Source organism: Scyliorhinus torazame, chromosome 4 (genome assembly GCF_047496885.1).
Source record: "Scyliorhinus torazame isolate Kashiwa2021f chromosome 4, sScyTor2.1, whole genome shotgun sequence".
In the NCBI taxonomy this organism is placed as follows: Eukaryota; Metazoa; Chordata; class Chondrichthyes; order Carcharhiniformes; family Scyliorhinidae; genus Scyliorhinus; species Scyliorhinus torazame.
The window spans coordinates 266,519,772-266,538,457 of NC_092710.1; the positions used below are offsets into that span (position 1 = coordinate 266,519,772).

Sequence of the window (18,686 nt, forward strand, 5' to 3'; positions counted from 1 at the left end):
TACAATAGTGAATTAGTATTAGTTTATCATCTTATTTATCTTTATCATGCAGTTGTTTGATATTAAATAATTTAAACTAGATGTTCTGTAGTTTATCATTTACTTCCGCCAGTCAACAGAACATGACATGGTACCAGGTTTGATGATTTACTAAGAACTTCTGTCTGAAAAAATTCGAACCACTCAAGATAACTTTGAAGGAAAAGGAAGAAAGCACATATTTGCTACTAAACTTGCTAGCTATTGGCACCTGGTGCTCAACACACTGCAAAACATCGAAGTCCAGGACGTAGGCATCAAGGACCTAAACCGCTTCGGATTACCAGTAACATAGACGAGAATTGGATGGAGCTTAAACAACAGTTTAAACTCTTATGATGCAGCCCTAGTCTTCAGGCACAGCCCAATGAGAGGCGTATCGCGTTGCTGCTCACTGCAGCAAGTACCCAAGCAATTGAAATTTTCAACACTTTTGTCTTTGAAAACGAGGCTGACAGCAAAAGCTTCAACGAAGTTCTTAAACAGTTCGATCGGCACTGCTCCCCCCCCAAAAACGTTAAACCTTCGAGCACTATATATTCTGTACATGCAACCAGAACGTAGGAGAGGCAGTCGATAGCTTCCTCACTGACTTGCGATTGAAAGCGCACTGGTGCAACTTCAGCACACTCCAGTCATCAATGATACACGACCAGATAGTTTTCAGAATCTCCAATGATAAAATGTGCGAACGGTTTCTGACGGGAAACAGACCTGCAACTCGAAAGTGCGATTCAAATCTGCCATGCTAATGAGCTTTCTGCAAAGCAGCTCAGCACGCACCATCTCCGGCATTTTGGCTCGAAGGCAGAAGAGCCGGCAAACACCATTAGTGTGGTGGCACAGCTGATTAAGAAACGTGCTCCCCATGAGGGTGGCAATTTTGAGCGGCTGACCCAATCCTCCATTTTATGTTCACAATGGGCAGCACGGTAGCATTGTGGTTAGCACAATTGCTTCACAGCTCCAGGGTCCCAGGTTTGATTCCGGCTTGGGTAACTGTCTGTGCGGAGTCTGCACATCCTCCCCGTGTGTGCGTGGGTTTCCTCCGGGTGCTCCAGTTTCCTCCCACAGTCCAAAGATGTGCAGGTTAGGTGGATTGGCCATGATAAATTGCCCTTAGTGTCCAAATTGCCCTTAGTGTTGGGTGGGGTTACTGAGTTATGGGGATAGGGTGGAGGTGTTGACCTTGGGTAAGGTGCTCTTTCCAAGAGCCGGTGCAGACTCGATGGGCTGAATGGCCTCCTTCTGCACTGTAAATTCTATGATAATCTATGATAATCTGCAGCAAACAGCAATGCCCTCCTTATGGAGAAACATGTGCCAACTGCAATGGCAGAAATCATTTTGCAATCCAATGTTATTCAAGAAGAAGGCCTGAACAAGCAAAGAGTATCAGCGCTATTGATGAAGTGTGCCCAGGGGACACATTCTTTGTAGACATGATCTCCAGCGCGGACAGGGAGACTCAGCTCATACCAAATAACAATGTATTTGTACCAATCTGTAGCAATAGTGAATTGAAGGCAGATAATCATAAAAATAAATGGACAGTGCCACTAAAATAAATGGCACAGTGATAACAGTCAAGCTTGACACTGGTGTGAGGGCCAACCTCATTAACCTGTCCTATGTTTTTAAAAAAAGGCTGCGATTTGAACCAAAAATAGTTACCAGAGCGGTATTATTAAGGGATTACAATGGGAACAAAATCTCGTTGTTAGAAGCGTGAGTTTGAGGTTGATGTGAAAAACAAAATTCACAAGTTGAAATTTTCTGTGGTGGCGACGGACAGCGAGTCTTTAATTGGAATTGAGGCTTCTGAGGAGCTGCAGCTAGTCTGACGAGTCTGTAGTTCAGACAGTGCTGCAACAGGCCCTCATCCTTCAGGAGACTCCATTCTGAATGATTTCCCAGAAATTTTCCACGTTTTTAGTATGTCACTATACATCTACAAGGTTCAATAAAAGAAGATGCGAAGCCTGTGATTCATGCGCCGAGACATTAATGGATAAACTAAAGGCAGAGCTTGAGAGAATGACTGCCTTTGGTGTCATTAAGCGTAATGAAGTCCTCACAGACTGGGTTAATTCAATGGTCTTTGTAAAGAAGCGCATTCAGCATGCTAAGTTTTATTGGTCAGAATATTGAATATAGAAGTTGGGACGTCTTGTTGAAGTTGTACAAGAGATTGGTAAGACCACACATGGAATACTGTGTTCAGTTCTGGTCACCCTATTATAGAAAGGATATTGTTGAACTAGAAAGAGTGCAGAAGAAATTTACGAGGATGCTACCAGGACTTGATGGTCTGAGCTATAAGGAGAAGCTGGATAGGCTAGGACCTTTTTCCCTGGAGCATAGAGGCTTAGGGGTGATCTTATAGAGGTCTATAAAATAATGAGGAGCATAGATAAGGTGAATAGTCGACATCTTTTCCCAAAGGTAGAGGGGTCTAGAATTAGAAGGCATAGGTTTAATGTGAGAGGGGAGATGTAGAAAAGAGCCCAGAGGGAAATTTATTCACACAGAGGGTGGTGAGCATCTGGAACAAACTGCCAGAGTTGGGCACAATTTTGTCTTTTAAAAAGCAGTTGAGCAGTTACATGGGCAGGGTGGGTATAGAGGAATATGGGTCAAATGAGGGCGAGTGGGTCTAGCTTAGTGATTGAAAACTGGGCGGCTTGGGCAAGCTGGCTGAAGGGACTATTTCCATGCTGTAAACATCTATGACTCTATTACTTTGGAGTCAATTTTCACTTCTAATCTGTATGAATTTATATACATGTATTTTAGCATTTTCTTGCATTCAGTAATTAATGAGCTCAAGAAAGTCTGGTTAAATTGGCTCCTTTTACACCATAGATATTGGGACTTAAAAAATATATATTCATGTTGTTGTGACCAACCTGGGGGGGGGTGGTTGTGGAGGTCATAGCAAAGACTACTTCAGGCCATAGATAGGTTAATTGAATGGGCAAAGATCTGGAAAATGGAGTACAATGAGGGGGGAAAAAAACCTTATTCTCCTGTAAGGGGGCATTAATGTTGTATAGCTTCTGAAAATTGATGTTTGCCTCTTGTCTTAAAGTTGTGACAGTTTCAGATGATCAAAATGAAAATTCGAGAAACGAATCGCAGAAATGGACAAGGAATCAAATTTTCACACTAGTGTCTGCAGCATCGCTGAACTTTAGTTCTATGATTTGTTATTCAAGTTTGGGACCTTTCTTTCCAAAAGAGGTAATAAACATTCCTTGTCTTGTGTTTAGTTAATAGATATATATTTTTCAAAGCCATCCTTGAAAGTTTAATTCAAGCATTTTGCAATTCTCAGTGGTTTGATAACTACTGTTTCATTAAATATTTGACGGATATATTTAGCGATTTTTACTATTAAAGGATATTACAGTCATGGAATGTGTTTGATTAGCAAATTGTTGGTCAACACTTGATACAAATAATACATTTAATAATGCTCTTCATCGATGGTTTCTCCCTGGTGTATATAATTTAGTATCCCTAACAGGTACTCCTTAGATTGTAGTAAGTGTACTATTTCCACACTGTTTTAACTAGTCTATTGGAATGCAACAATAACCTACATTTCAATAACCTACAGGCAGCATGGTAGCGTTGTGGATAGCACAAATGCTTCACAGCTCCAGGGTCTCCGGTTCGATTCCGGCTTGGGTCACTGTCTGTGCGGAGTCTGCACATCCTCCCCGTTTGTGCGTGGGTTTCGTCCGGGTGCTCCGGTTTCCTCCCACAGTCCAAAGATGTGCGGGTTAGGTGGATTGGCCATGCTAAATTGCCCATAGTGTCCAAAATTGCCCTTAGTGTTGGGTGGGGTTCCTGAGTTATGGGGATAGGGTGGAGGTGTAGACCTTGGGTAGGGTGCTCTTTCCAAGAGCCGGTGCAGACTCGATGGGCCAAATGGCCTCCTTCTGCACTGTAAATTCTATGATTCTACTGATATTATCTAATAGATTTTTAGTATCAGCTATTTGCATTTACATAGAGATGTTTTAATTTAGAAAAATGTTCCAAAACAATTCACTGATGCATTAGAAAAATAACATACAGGGCCTACGGTGGAGATATGAGGAGGGGTTGACAAATACTTGGTCAAAGAGACAGATTTTTAGGAGGGTCTTAAAGGAGGAGAGGGAGGTGGAGTGAATTTGGGGCCTAGGTATGTTGCGGGGGTAGGGGAATTGGTCGAATCGGGCTTGATACAGAATAAGATACAGGTTTTTGATGTGCCAAAGTTTAGAAGGATAATATCCAGGAGAGTCTGGAGTTAACCAGCATGAATTAGTGTTTTAGTCGCAGATAGGGATCATTAGGATGGCACAGTGGTTAGCACTGCTGCCTCACAGCTCTAGGGTCCCCGGTTCAATTCCGGCTTCGTGTGACTGTGTGGAGTTTGCACTTTCTCCGCTTGTCTGTGTGGGTTTCCTCCGGGTGCTCTGGTTTCCTCCCACAGTCCAAAGATATGTAGGTTAGGTAGATTGGTTATTCTAAATTGCCCCTTAGTGTCCAAAACGTTAGGTGGGGTTACGGGGATAGGGTAGAGGCTTAAAGTAGGGTGCTCTTTCCAAGGGCTGGTGCAGACTCAATGGGCCTCTTCTGCACTGTAAATTTTATGATTCCATGATTAGAGATGGAGGCAGGCAGTTTTGGTGGAGAAAACGGTGAGTCAGCTTGGGAATGAATAAGATGTAGAGATAATGAGCAATCTGAATTCAGGCTGAGATGATGGCTAAGGAGTCAGTAGCAAGTGCTCAGAGTTTAGAGTATGCATTGAAGGTGATTTTTCCAGTGCGTAGTGAGAGGAAATTTGGCTTATTCAAGACTGGTTATCAAACAAGAAGTCAAACAGTACAACGGTTTTGAAGTACTTGAGAAAGGTGCTGCACAGAGCTTGATCCTGCAGTCCGTGCCGAGAAACTCACTTCCCACCAAATCTGCAGATCATATTGCCAAATGGCATCTTGTGGGCGAAAGAAAAGGTTCCAAGTCTGGATACCAAATGCTTTTATCTGTAAGCAGCTTATTAATAATTGTATATTGTATATTTATTGTATATTCTCTTTATAGGCAGAAAAGAAAGGAGCCAGTGCTTCTATTGTTGGAATGATTTTTGGGTGTTTTGCTTTAATCGAACTTCTATTTTCACTGATATTGGGAAAATATGTAAGTATAAGATTTTAATATTTATGTTTTCTTACAATATTTTAGCCAGTAGCTAAATGACAATACATTTTTCATGATAGGAAAGCAAAGTCTATTTTATTAAATCAGTTCATTACAACAGTTTCTAGATGAAGGATAGACAGCTGTTCCATTGGTGGAGATCATGGCATGCATGCCATCATGGAGTAGGCAGAGGATGGGAAACAATTTCCGAGGGCAGCCAAATTTGAGGATTCTCCATAAGCTTTTAAGGTTGACCTTCGTGAGGGCAATAGGCACAGTTGTTCCTGCACAAAATATACATATTTAATACCTGGCAATTTTGAAAGGCTTTTTAGCGCGTTTTGAGTGTGGACATTTTAAACATTGGGCCTCTACTTATGTTTTATGTTTTTTAATTATTATAGCCCAGCACAATTGATTGAAAGCTCCTTATGATGTAATCATATGTATAAGTGTATATTCCATATAACCATGATGAGATGTAGGGCTGGATTCTCCGGTCCCCCCAGCCGCGTGTTTCTCGGCGGCGCGCCGTTCGCTGTTGACGGGACTCGCTACTCCCGCCACGTGTCAATGTGATTTCCCATTGAACCCATCCCACACCTCTGGGAAACCTGCAGGCGGAGACGTGCTGCCAGCAGGAAAAGAGAATTCCAACCGGATGCTTTGTTGACTGTTTAAAATGCCTATTGTTTCATTTTTATTCAGATTGTGCAAATTGGAGCCAAGTTCATGTTTCTGGTTGGGTTGTCTATTTCTGGCTGGTGTACTATCCTTTTTGGGTAAGCTATCCATTGGAATTTGTATAGTTGTTTTTACTTGCAATCCAGTCCTTTGCTGTTGAATGTGGAAGTTGGGATTTAGGTTGTGGTGGTTTTTGCATGTGTGTGTGCGGCGCTTTCTGATGCACTATCAATTACGACGAGACAAGAGTAGAGAGTAATCGAGGCTTCATTAAGCAGAGATGTGTGGCCTCCTGCAGCTGCTCCCAGAATGGGAGCAGCTCGGTGTGCACACACATTTATACGCCGCCTACTGGGCGGAGCCAGCAGGCAGGGATCCATCCCCGTACCTCTATTACAGGAGCCTTACTGCATTACCTCTAATAACAACTATTATACAATCAGTGGTGACTACCACATTCCACATTCACCCCCTGATAAAAAGGAGTCCGGGGGGGGAGGGGATTTACAGATGTGAAAATTTTAAGTTTACAGTCTGGTGAAAATTTACAAATTCAGCCGGTCGGGTGCCTTGGTCCTCCACTGTGAGCACCTCGGTCCCGGTGGTGATGCAGGCGCCAACTTGGTCGCCTGTGACTTCGGGAGCGTGTTGTCCTCATCTTCATCCCCGGGTGGAACCAGTGGAGGACGGATCGTCCTGGGGCGGGAGCTGTAGTGAGGTGCGCTGGGGGAGGGGGAGTGGCACCGGGACATTCGGGGGTGGGGGGAGGGGGGGGGGGGGGGTAGGTAGTGTGGTGGTGGGCCGTGGGTGGGGATCCAGCTGGTGCCAGGTCCCTGAGGGAGATTGTGTCCTGGCGGCCGTCGGGTAGCAATACTGCGGGTTCGCATGAAGTAGTTGTACCCTTTCGACCAAAGGGTCTGCCTTGTGGATCCGCACATGTTTGCGGAGGGGAACGGGTCCTGGAACTGCCAGCCACGTTGGGAGCGAGACCCCGGAGGTGGACTTCCTGGGGAAGGCGAGGAGACGTTCATGGGGGGTTTCATTAGTCGCAGTGCAGAGTAGTGATCAGATGGAGTGGAGCGCGTCGGGGAGGACCCCCTGCCAGCGGGAGACCTGGAGATTTTTAGACCGCAGGGCCAGCAGGACGGCCTTCCAGACCTTCCCATTCTCCCTCTCCACCTGCCTGTTTCCCCGGGCGTTGTAGCTGGTCGACCTGCTCGAGGCGATGCCGTTGCCGAGCAGGAACTGACGCAGCTCATCACTCATAAAGGAGGATCCCCGGTTGCTGTGGACGTAAGCGGGGAAACCGAACAGGGCAAAGATGCTGTTGAATGCTTTAATGACCGTGGCAGACGTCATATCGGGGCATGGGATGGCGAAGGGGAATCTGGAGTATTCATCGACCACGTTCAGGAAGTACGTGTTTCGGTCGGTGGAGGGGAGGGGGCCCTTTGAAGTCCACGCTGAGGCATTCAAAGGGGCGGGAGGCCTTCACCAGGTGCGCTCGGTCTGGCCTGTAGAAGTGCGGTTTGCACTCCGAGCAGACCTGGCAGTCTCTGGTGACAGCCCTGACCTCCGCAATGGAGTAGGGCAGGGTGCGGGCCTTTATGAAGTGAAAGAACCGGGTGACCCCTGGGTGACAGAGACCATTGTGTAGGGCCCGGAGTCGGTCCACTTGTGCGCTGGCACATGTACCTCGGCATAGGGTATCAGGGTGCTCGTTGAGATTCCCGGGGCGATACAAAATCTCTATATTTTGTAGGTGGAGAGCTCGATCCTCCACCTTAAAATTTTATCATTTTTGATTTTGCCCAGCTGTGTATTATTAAACATGAAGGCAACCGACCATTGGTCAGTGAGGAGAGTGAATCTCCTGCCGGCAAGGTAATGTCTCCAATGCCACACATCTTCCACGATGGCTTTGGCCTCCTTTTCGACAGAGGAGTGCTGAATTTCGGAGGCATGGAGGGAAATGAATGTCACGGGTCTGCCTGCCTTGTTGAGGGTGGCGGCCAGAGCGCCGTCCGATGCATTGCTCTCGACCCGAAAGGGGAGGGTCTCGTCGACCGCATGCATTGGCGATGTCTGCCTTGATGTGGTTAAAGGCCTGGCGGGCCTCAGCCGTCCGGGGAAAAACTGTGGAGTGGATGAGTGGGCGGGCCTTGTCCACATAGTTAGGGACCCACTGGGCATAATAGGAGAAAAACCCCAGGCATCGTTTGAGGGCTTTGGGGCAGTGGGGAAGGGGGAGTTCCATGAGGGGGCGCATGCGGTCGGGGTTGGGCCCTAGAACTCCATTTTCCACAACATAGCCAAGGATGGCGAAGCGGTTGGTGCGGAACACGCACTTCTCCTTATTGTACGTGAGGTTAAGGAGTTTAGCGGTGTGGAGAAATTTGAAGAGGTTAGCGTCGTGTTCCTGCTGATCGTGGCCGCAGATGGTGACGTTGTCTAGGTACGGGAAGGTGGCCCGCAGTCCGTACCGACCAACCATTCGGTCCATCTCACGTTGGAAGACCGAGACCCCGTTAGTGACGCCGAAAGGAACCCTAAGGAAGTGGTAAAGACGGCCGTCTGCTTTGAACGCAGTGTATTGGCGGTCCGCCTTGCGGATGGGGAGCTGGTGGTAGGCAGATTAATCTGCAAGATCTGCGGGAAGAAGGGACATTTCGCTGCTGTGTGCCAGGCCTGGTCGATCGCTGCTGTATCTAGGCCCAGTGTTCCTGCACCCCCCTCGTGCGACCCGTGGGCGCCGTCATTTTCGTCCCGCAGACCACATGCGGCCCGTGGTCGCCGCCATCTTTAACGCTGACCGCCAAGTGCTTAGGGTTGGCTGGGGGCGGCCGCTGATGGGGCCTATGATGTCCATGAGGGCGCCGTGAAGTCGGGGGCTTACGACTGTACGTTACGGGAGGCTACCGTTAGCAAGTTGCGAGGTCGAGCGTACCCCCTTCTAATAAGCACTGGCGGATGTATGCCGACCCCATGCCGTAACAAAAGCGTCCCTGATTAAGAGTTCTGTATGTTCAGCAGCCGAAACTGCCTGGCAATCGCTGTTCCTCGCCAGGATGTGCAGGGCACGCCGGAAATCGTCTAATCACTCACCGGGGAGTTGCTGCCTCGTGGACAGGAGGTGCCTGGTGTAGAGTTTGTTGATCGGCCGGATATAGTGTCCTTTCAGAAGCTCCATAGCTTCAGGGTAAGTGGGCGCATCCCGGATAAGGGGGAAAATCTCGGAGCTCACCCGTTAGTAGAGAATCTGGAGCTTCTGTGCGTCCGAGGATTGTTCAGTCGCTGATCCGAGGAGGCTTTTGAAGCAAGCTAGCCAGTGGTTGAAGGCTGAAGTGGCGTTGGCTGCTTGCGGGTGCAGCTGTAGGCGATCTGGCTTGATGCGTAGTTCCATTGTTGTAATATCTCTGCTTAATAAATTGATGCACTATCAATTACGACGAGACGAGAGTAATCGAGGCTTTATTAAGCAGAGATGTGTGGCCTCCTGCAGCTGCAACAGAATGGGAGCAGCTCAATGTACACACACATTTATACTCTGCCTACTGGCCGGAGCCAGCAGGCAGGGATCTACCCCCGTACCTGGAGTACAGGAGCCTTACCATATTACCTCTAATAACAACTATTATACAATCAGTGGTGACTACCACACTCTCCAAACAACTTTTCAACTCACTTCAGTAAACTGCACAGTGAAAAGGAGTTGGCATGCAGTTACAAACACTGAATTAACAAACAGAACTCTTAAAGTTCAAGAAGTGGGATTTGTCCAAACTGATGTTTTCTTCAACGATGTTGAGAACCCAAATCCTATTTACTCATATTTGAAAGAGGCAAAATTCCTTGATGTAAATATTGGTTCACAAAGATCCTGATAAGGATTTTTCTCAGTACATCTATGTTTCTCTGAGACCTGAATATTCGCCATGACTGAGAGGCTCTCCATTGTGGCGAAAATCGACAAGGTATCCAGGTCCCATCCCTGAACACCCATTTCCAATTTGTGCAGGGCACGAGACTGGAGTCAGGCTACGGTTTGCTCATGCGCAATTTGCCATTTAAATCACCTGCTGCCTTCGTTGAAGTGGGATTTTGGGAGGTCCGATGTATGACAACTCAAGTGTGTAGATTGGAACAAGTAAGAGGAGGTTTGAACTTGATTGATTCGCTGGATAGTCAGGGCACTCTTTTGGAGAGCTATGTTACTCCTTTGTAACGACTATAGTGGAGGTACGCCACTCTTCGGGGGAAACGGGGCCCCCTTTGGGGGAGGCAGGGCGCTCTCTGCGATTGATAAAAGTAAATATGATTATCAAAGTCCAATGCACAAATGCAGAGCAACTGTCAAGCTGTTGAAGAACTCTACAGCTGTCAAAGAACTGTTAGGAACACAACAAATTTATTAAAGACCCCCAGATAATTGAGCAAATATGTGCGCAATTCACAGAGGGGTGTAAAAATAATAAGAAGGTAATTATATTAGGTGATTTCAACCTCCCAAAATTAATTGGAATAGCCATCATGTTGAGGGCCTAGATAGAGAAGAGTTCCTAAAATGTATACAGGATAACTTTTTATGCAGATGATCCAACAAGGGATGCTGCAATGCTGGACCTAATTCTGCGGAATGAAGCTGGACAGGTGGTTGATGTGTTGGTGGGGGAGCATTTTAGTGATAGTGACGGTTCAATTTAAATTTGTTATGGACAAAGAAATAGACAAGTTGCAAAAAAAGTTTTTGGACTGGGGGAGAGTAGATTTTAACAAAATAAGGCAGGGTCTGAATGGAAAGAATTACTTGTGGAGAAACCTGCAGAAGAGCATTGGGGGGCATTCAAAGATGAAGTGGGGAGGGTACAGGCCCAACATGTTCCCTCTAGGGTAATAGGAAGGTGTGATAAACCCATAGAACCATGAATGACCAGAGACATTGAGGATACAATGAGAAGAGGCTGTTAACAAGTATGGGAGCAAGTCTGCAGAGGCATCAGCAGAGTACAGAAAGTGCAGGATGGAGCTTAAGAAATCAATTAGGAGAGCAAAGAGGGGATATGAAAAAGCTCTGGCTGATAAAAGAAGGGAAAATCCCAAGATATTCTATAAGTATATCAATTCTATAAGGACCAAGGGGGAAATCTGTGGGAGAAGCCAGAGGACAATGGTAGGGTGTTGAACGCATTTTTCACATCTGTCTTCACTCCAGAAAATGAGGAGGTAGTTGTGGAACTCTGGGAGAGAGATTGTGAGTTTCTTGAGCAAATTGTCATGGGTATTGGAGGTATTGGCGGGCTTAAAAGTGGACAAATCTCCAGCCCAGAGATTGTGTCCCAGGCTGCGTGGGAGGCGTGGGAGGAGATTGCTAGGGCTCTGACCCCAATTTTTAATTCCTCTCTGACCATTGGAGAGGTGGCAGAGGACTGGAGAACAGCTAATGTGGTCCCACTATTTAAGAAAAGTTATAGAGCCAAACCAGGAAACTACAGACCAGTGAGTCCCAACATTGATGGTTGGGAAACTACTGGAGAAGATTCTGAAGGAGAGGATCTATCTCCACTTGGAGAGGCAAGGTTTGATCAGGGATAGTCAGCATGGCTTTGACAGAGGGAGGTCATACCTAACATATTTGATTGAATTTTTTGAGCATGTAACCAAGTGTATAGATGAGGGTAGTGCAGTTGATGTAGTTTACATGGATTTCAGCAAAGCCTTTGACAAGATCCCACATGGGAGACTTATTAAGAAGGCAAATGGGATACAGGGTGATTTGATAACGTGGATTCATAATTGGTTTAGGGGTAGGAGACCGAGGGTGATGATGGATGGCTGCTTTAGTGTCTGGAAGCCAATGTCCAGCGGCATGCCACAGGGATCTGTGCTATGTAGCCATCTAAAATGGCCACCTGCAAAAGACCATGGGAATTGTGGTCAGCTTGGACACAGACAGGTACACAGCCTCTGTGTATTGTGCAAAGAAACCAGACCTGACCAAAACTTGTATCCATTAAGAGTCAATCACCATTTCCCCCAGGACAATAGAGTTTGAATCAAGGAGTTACAACAGTAGCAGACTAACCGGCACCACTTCCCCTTATTTGGAAAGGCCTACGTGCGTAGGACAATGATAGCTAGGACCCGCCCAGCCACGGAGGTATCCGCCCCCTAATTGGTCAGGATCAATGAGGGTGATCGAAGCCCCATCGATCCATTGCAGCTGGAGATAGGACCGCCCAAAAGAGCGCGAAAGAGAAGAAGGATAAGCCCTGTGCACTATGGATCGGCCTCTTTTGGACCGGCCTGTGTGCGACCAACTGCAGCATATCAACCAGCCAAGTTCAAGGACCCGCGATCGCTACATGAAGGACGAGCCCAGCCAAGACGAACCTGAAGATTTCCAACCACGTGGACACAGATAAAGGCCTTATCTCGCACAGAGCCGGTTACCCTATGTTAAGTGAAGGTCATCTTAGTTATTAGGTCTAGTTTAGTGCGTAGTCGTGTGTATTATTGCATATAGAAATAGGTCTTGTGTTATTAATAAACTGTCTTTGAACTAATACACTAGTTGTTTGGTCATTCGGTCGACATAAGAAACAGCTTGTGGTTCACATAGAATAAAGAAGCCAACAGCTGGGCCCCCTATTGTTTGTCATTCATATCAGTGACATAGATGACTATGTGGGGGTAGGATCAGTACGTTTGTGGATGACACAAAGATTGGCCAGGTGGTCAACAGTGGGTTTGAGTGTCTTGGGTTACAGGAAGATATAGATGGGATGATCAAATCGGCGAATAAGTGGCAGATGGAATTTAACCCTGAAAAATATGAGGTGATACACTTTGGAAGGAGCAATTTAACAAGGAAGTATACTATGAAATATCTGACACTGGGAAGTTCCAAAGAACAAAGGGACCTTGGCGTGTTTGTCTGTAGATCTCTGAATGCAGAAATGCTTTTTAATAGGGTGGTGAAAAAGGCACATGGGACACTCGCTTTTATCAATCAGGGCATAGATTACAAAAGCAGGGAGGTCATGATGGAGCTGCATAGAACTTTGGTGAGGCCACAGCTGGAGTACTGTGCGCCATTCTGGTCGCCTCATTATAGGAAGGATGTATTTGCACTGGAGGGGTTGCAAAGAAGATCCACCAGAATGTTGCCTGGGATGGAGCATTTAAGCTAGGAAGAGAGGTTGGATAGGTTTGGGTTGTTTTCTCTGGAGCAGAAAAGACTGAGATGACCCGATAGAGGTGTACAAGATTATGAGAGGCATGATCAGGGCGGATAGGGAACAGCTGTTCCCCTTAGTTGAAGGATCGGTTACGAGGGGACATAAGTTCAAAATGAGGGGTGAGAGGTTTGGAGAGGATTTGAGGAAAATCAGAGGGTGGCGATGGTCTGGAATGCACTGCCTGGGAGGGTGGTAGAGGCGGGATGCCTCATCCTTTAAAAAGTACCTGGATGAGTATTTGGCATGCCATAACATGGCTATGGGCCAAGTGCTGACAAGTGGGATTAGGTGGGCAGCCTTTCATGTATTGGTGCAGACTCAATGGGTTAAAGGGCCTCTTCTAGAGTATTATTGTGTGATTCTGGGATCTAGATGCAGGATTAAATAATTCAGCCCCTCGAGCCTCTCCGCCATTCAATATGATCATGACTGATGTCATCTAAGCCTCAATTCCACTTTCCTGCCCGTTCTCCATAACCCCTCAACCGATTACTAATTAATAACCTGTCCATCTCCTCAAATTTACTCAACATCCTGTCATTAACCGCACTCTGGGGTAGTGAAGTCCATAGATTCACGACCCTTTGAGAGAAGTAATTTCTCGTCATCTCTGTTTTAAATCTGCTACCTATCCTAAAACTATGACCGCTTGTCCTAGATTGCCCCACAAGAAGAAACAACTACTCTCATTCTACTTTGTTAATACTTTTTGGCATCTTATATACCTCAATTAGATCTCCTCTCATTCTTCTAAACTGCTCAATCTCTCTTCATAAGACAAACCCCTCGCCTCTGGAATCAATCTAGTGAACCTCCTCTGCACTTCCTCTAATACAACTACATCCCTCCTCAAATAAGGGGACCAAAACTGTACACGTACTCCAGGTGGGATCTCACAATGCTGTGTACAGTTGCAGCAACACTTCCCTACTTCTATACTCTCTTCCTTTTGCTATAAAGGCCAAAATTTTATTTGCCTTCCTTATTATCTGCTGCACCTGCATGCTAGTTTTCTGTGATTCATGCAGGAAGACACCCAGTTCCCTCTGCACCAAAGCACTCTGAAGTTTCTCTCCAGTTAGATAATAAATTGCCTTTCCATTTTTCCAACCAAAATGGATAACCTCGCACTTAAACTCCATCTGCCAAATTTTGGCCCACTCACCTAACCTATCTATAACCATTTGTAAATATCTTATTTCCTCATTGCAGCTTACTATCACACCTATTTTAGTGGCATCTGCAAAGTTGGTTATAGTACCTTTTGTTCCTGCATCCAAGTCATGTTCCTGCATCCAAGTCATTAATATATATTGTAAACAGTTGGTACATGAGGGCCAAACTCTGTGGCATCCCTCTAGTTACACCCTGCCAATCAGAAAAAGATCCATTTATCCCGACTCTCTGCCTTCTGTCGGTTAGCCAGTCTTCTATCCAAGCTAATAAATTACCCCTAATCCCATGTGATCTTACCTTGCATATTAACCTTTTGTGTGATACCTTATCAAATTACTTCTGGAAGTCTAGATATAATACATCTACATGATCCCCATTATCCATTTGGCTTGTTACATCTTCGAAAAACTCTAACAAATTAGTCAAATGCGATTTACCATTTCTAAAACCATGCTGACTCTGCTGGATTGCATTTTGACTTTCTAAATGCCCTGTTATTACTTCCTTAGTAATGGATTCTAACAATTTCCCAATGACAGATGTTAAGCCAACTAGTCTGTAGTTCCCTATTTTCTGCCTCCCCCCTTTTTGAATAAGGGCATTTCCCAATCCACTGAAACCTTTCCCCCATCCAGGGAATTTTGGAATATTAAAGAGCTGTCAATGCTGTCCAAGAAGTGTCAAACTGTCCAAGGGTACCGATGAAGGGGCAAGGGCAAAGGGTGATGGTTTGAGGGCATGAATTGACACTAAGTTGGCAGAGGGAATATGGGGCACAAGGGTACGGGTAAATGTGTGGTGGGTAGAGGGGCATCGGCTGAATTGGAAGATATGGGGCAATGTGTGGTGGGGGCATGGGTCGGCATAAGAGGTTTGAGGTGCCAGGAGTGTGTGGGGGTATGGGTTGGCATAGAACGTGAGGGTGATGGCCAGGGCCGGTGGGATTTTTTTATTGCGTTATGTTTTATTTATTTTAACACCATGCAGGTGCACAGAGAAAGGTCTTGCGCCCAGCAAATTCCAACAAATCAGAATGAAAAATATTCACTGAAATATGCAGAATCTTAAAAAAAAAAGTCAGCTTTAATTCGATGCAAGTTCAAATACAGAAAGTGAAATGAAAAGAAGGAAAGAGTAATTGAATTAAGAGAAACGAGAGACGGAAGGAAAATATTTCAACATTATTAATTTTTTTTAAATTCCAAGTGATAACTAAAATCTGAAGGAATATGGCACTGCACATGTAAAAGTTAATTTTCAGTTCCAGAGAGATTGTTTGGCAGTAATCTATTAATCTTAATTTATTAGTCACTTTAGTATTGGTTCTTTAATGCAGGTTAGAACATGTGGAGGCAGGATACAAAATAACTGAACGATTGGCAAATTAAACATTTTAAAAACCTGAAAAGCAGGGTAAAGAATGACTATTCAGATTAGAGGAAATCTAAGAGTGGTGTTCCACAAGGATCAGTGCCATCACTGTTACTCATAATTTATATTGATGATTTTGACTTTGCAACAAGTAACTGCAATATCAAAATTTGCAGATGGTTTAAAACTGGCAAGGTGATACTTTTTTTTGAAAATATTTTCATTCGGTTTTAACATTTAAATTTTTTATACATGAACCAAAACAATGCAAATGTCATAACAAAAGTGACCCCCGCCCACTCCACCAACCGATTCCCCAATAACTCAAAGAACCCCCCAACCCCATCCCCTTTGCAGCTGACGGTAACCAGCTCTTTATAATAATAATAATCTGTATTAGTGTCACAAGTAGGCTTGCAATGAAATTATTGTGAAAATCCCCTGGTTGCCACACTCCGGCACCTGTTCGGGTACACAGAAGTGTAGAATAAATAGACTCCATCTCTTGTGGAACCGCTCCATTAACTCAAAAAATGTAACCTTCTCCAAATACAGGAACTACATCAAGTCCCCCAGCCATACTGAGGCACAGGGTGGAGAAGCTGACTTCCACCCCAGCCACACCCACACCCACATCAATAAGGCGAAGGCTAAAACATCTGCCTCACTCCCATTTACAGCCCCTGCAAGTCCGACACCCCAAATATGCCCCCATCCTCACCCAGATTGCCTCCAGCTCCCTATCCCAACCCCATGTTGGCGTTCACCACCAATAGTGATACAACAGATTTGGAAGAACCAAACCCCCTGACTGTCGCCGTCTCTGAAACATTGTCTTCCAAATCCTCACTACCTTACCTGCCCAGACAAATGAAAAAAATCAACCCCTATAAAATACACTAAGACCGGTAAACACTGGAATAAAAATAAAAATGGTGGCAAGATATTCATCTTTACCACCTGTACCCACCTGCTACTGAGAGGGAGAGGCTGTCCCATCTCAACAAATCTGCCTTGGACCCTACCCACCAGGCTTGTAAAATTCAATGTACTGTGCTGGACCCAATCTCGAGCCACCTGCACATCCCAGGTACCTGAAGTGAGTAGTCGCCACACAAATTGGCAGTCCCCCCCCATTTGGAGAAATTCTGATCGGTCGGACAGCCAGTCTGCAGATTTAAGTGATCGCCAACCATGCAGGATTCTACGGCGGGCGATCAGGGAGGCAAAGGTAAGGCTGTCCGCCCTCCTCCCCATGAAGAGATCTGGCTGGTTTGATACCCTGAAGACCTGCTACTTTCAGGCATGGCTCCACCCTCATCCCCACCACTTTGGACATTGCCTCGAAGAAGGCTGTTCAATACCCAGCAAGTCTGGGGCAAGACCAGAACATGGAGGTGTGATTGGCCGGGCCTCCTTGGCACCTCACTCACCTTTTTCCACCATGGGACCCGGGTTAGAAATATACAACAAAAGGTCTTCGGCATAGAGGGACACCTTATGCTCCCCCTCACTATCCCCCTCCACTTATCCGAACACCTCCGTGCAATGGCCACAGGCTCTATCACCATGCAAACAAGAGGGGAGTCGTGGGACACCCCTGTCTCATTCCCCTATGCAACTGAAAATATCCCTGAGTTAGCCTCATTTGTACAAGCACTCTCCTTCGGTTCCTTTTTAAAAAAAAAAAAAAAAAATTTTATTAGGGTTTTCACAAAATATCAACATCAGAATGAAAAAAAACCCCCAATAGAATTAAATACAGAACAAAGTAAAAGAACCCCCATGCCCCCCTCCCCCCTATACATAAATAATGAATTACCACCCCAAGTTAACACAAAGCAAACATAGCAAATATATACACCCCCTCAGATCCCCCAGGGTAAATAAACAAAAATAAAATAGAACCCCCCTCCCCCCAGGTTGCTGCTGCTGCTGACCATTGTCTACCGTTCTGCCAGAAAGTCCAAGAACGGTTGCCACCGCCTAAAGAACCCTTGTACCGATCCCCTTAAGGCGAATTTCACCCTCTCCAATTTAATAAACCCCGCCATATCGCTGATCCAGGATTCCACGCTTGGGGGCCTCTCATCCCTCCACTGAAGAAGAATCCTTCGCCGGGCTACCAGGGACGGAAAGGCCAGAATACCGACCTCTTTTGCCTCCTGCACTCCTGGCTCCCCTGCCACCCCAAATATTGCGAGCCCCCAGCCCGGTTTGACCCTGGATCCTACCACCCTCGACACCGTCCTCGCTACGCCCTTCCAAACTTCGTCCTGCGCTGGGCATGCCCAGAACATATGGGTGTGATTTGCTGGACTCCCTGAGCACCTAACACACCTGTCGTCACCCCCAAAGAACCGGCTCATCCTTGTCCCGGTCATGTGTGCCCTGTGCAGCACCTTAAACTGTATGAGGCTGAGCCTCGCGCACGAAGAGGAAGAGTTCACCCTCCCTAGGGCATCTGCCCATGTCCCCTCCTCGATCTCCTCTCCCAACTCCTCCACCCACTTAACCTTTCAACTCCACCACCGAGGCCGCCTCCTCCTCCTGCATCACCTGGTAAGTTTCCGAGATCTCCCCCCCCCACCCCCCCGAGAGCACCCTGTCCTGTCCAGTGCATGGCAGCAGCCATGGGAATTCCACCACTTGCCGCCTGGCAAAGCCCTTACCTGTAAATATCTGAAGGTGTTCCCCGGGGGTGGAAGCCCGTACTTCTTTTCCAGTTCACCCAGGCTCGCGAATTTCTCGTCCACAAACAGGTCCCCCAACCTTCTTACCCCTGCCCTGTGCCACCCCGAAAAGCCTCCATCTATTCTCCCTGGGACAAACCGGTGGTTCCCCCGTATTGGGGTCTACACCGAGGCCCCAACTACCCCCCTGTGCCGCCTCGACTGCCCCCAGATTGAGGGTAGCCGCCACTACCGGGCTCGTGGTATACCTCATTGGAGGGAGCGGCAGCGGCGCCGTTGCCAG

At 46.3% G+C, this 18,686-nt stretch overlaps 1 protein-coding gene across 3 annotated transcripts in view; it reads left to right on the forward strand.

Annotated features, from left to right (window-relative positions):
* Nucleotides 1–18,686, forward strand: part of slc18b1 (solute carrier family 18 member B1) — a 141,641-nt gene that overhangs the window by 24,174 nt on the left and 98,781 nt on the right. For 2 of the 3 annotated variants that reach the window (XM_072499757.1, XM_072499756.1), the window contains exons 2-4: nucleotides 3,131–3,282; nucleotides 5,143–5,238; nucleotides 5,950–6,023. In XM_072499757.1, the coding sequence (XP_072355858.1) occupies nucleotides 3,131–3,282; nucleotides 5,143–5,238; nucleotides 5,950–6,023 (322 nt within the window). The remainder of the gene's footprint in view (nucleotides 1–3,130; nucleotides 3,283–5,142; nucleotides 5,239–5,949; nucleotides 6,024–18,686) is intronic. The other variant, XM_072499758.1, reaches the window with a different exon arrangement.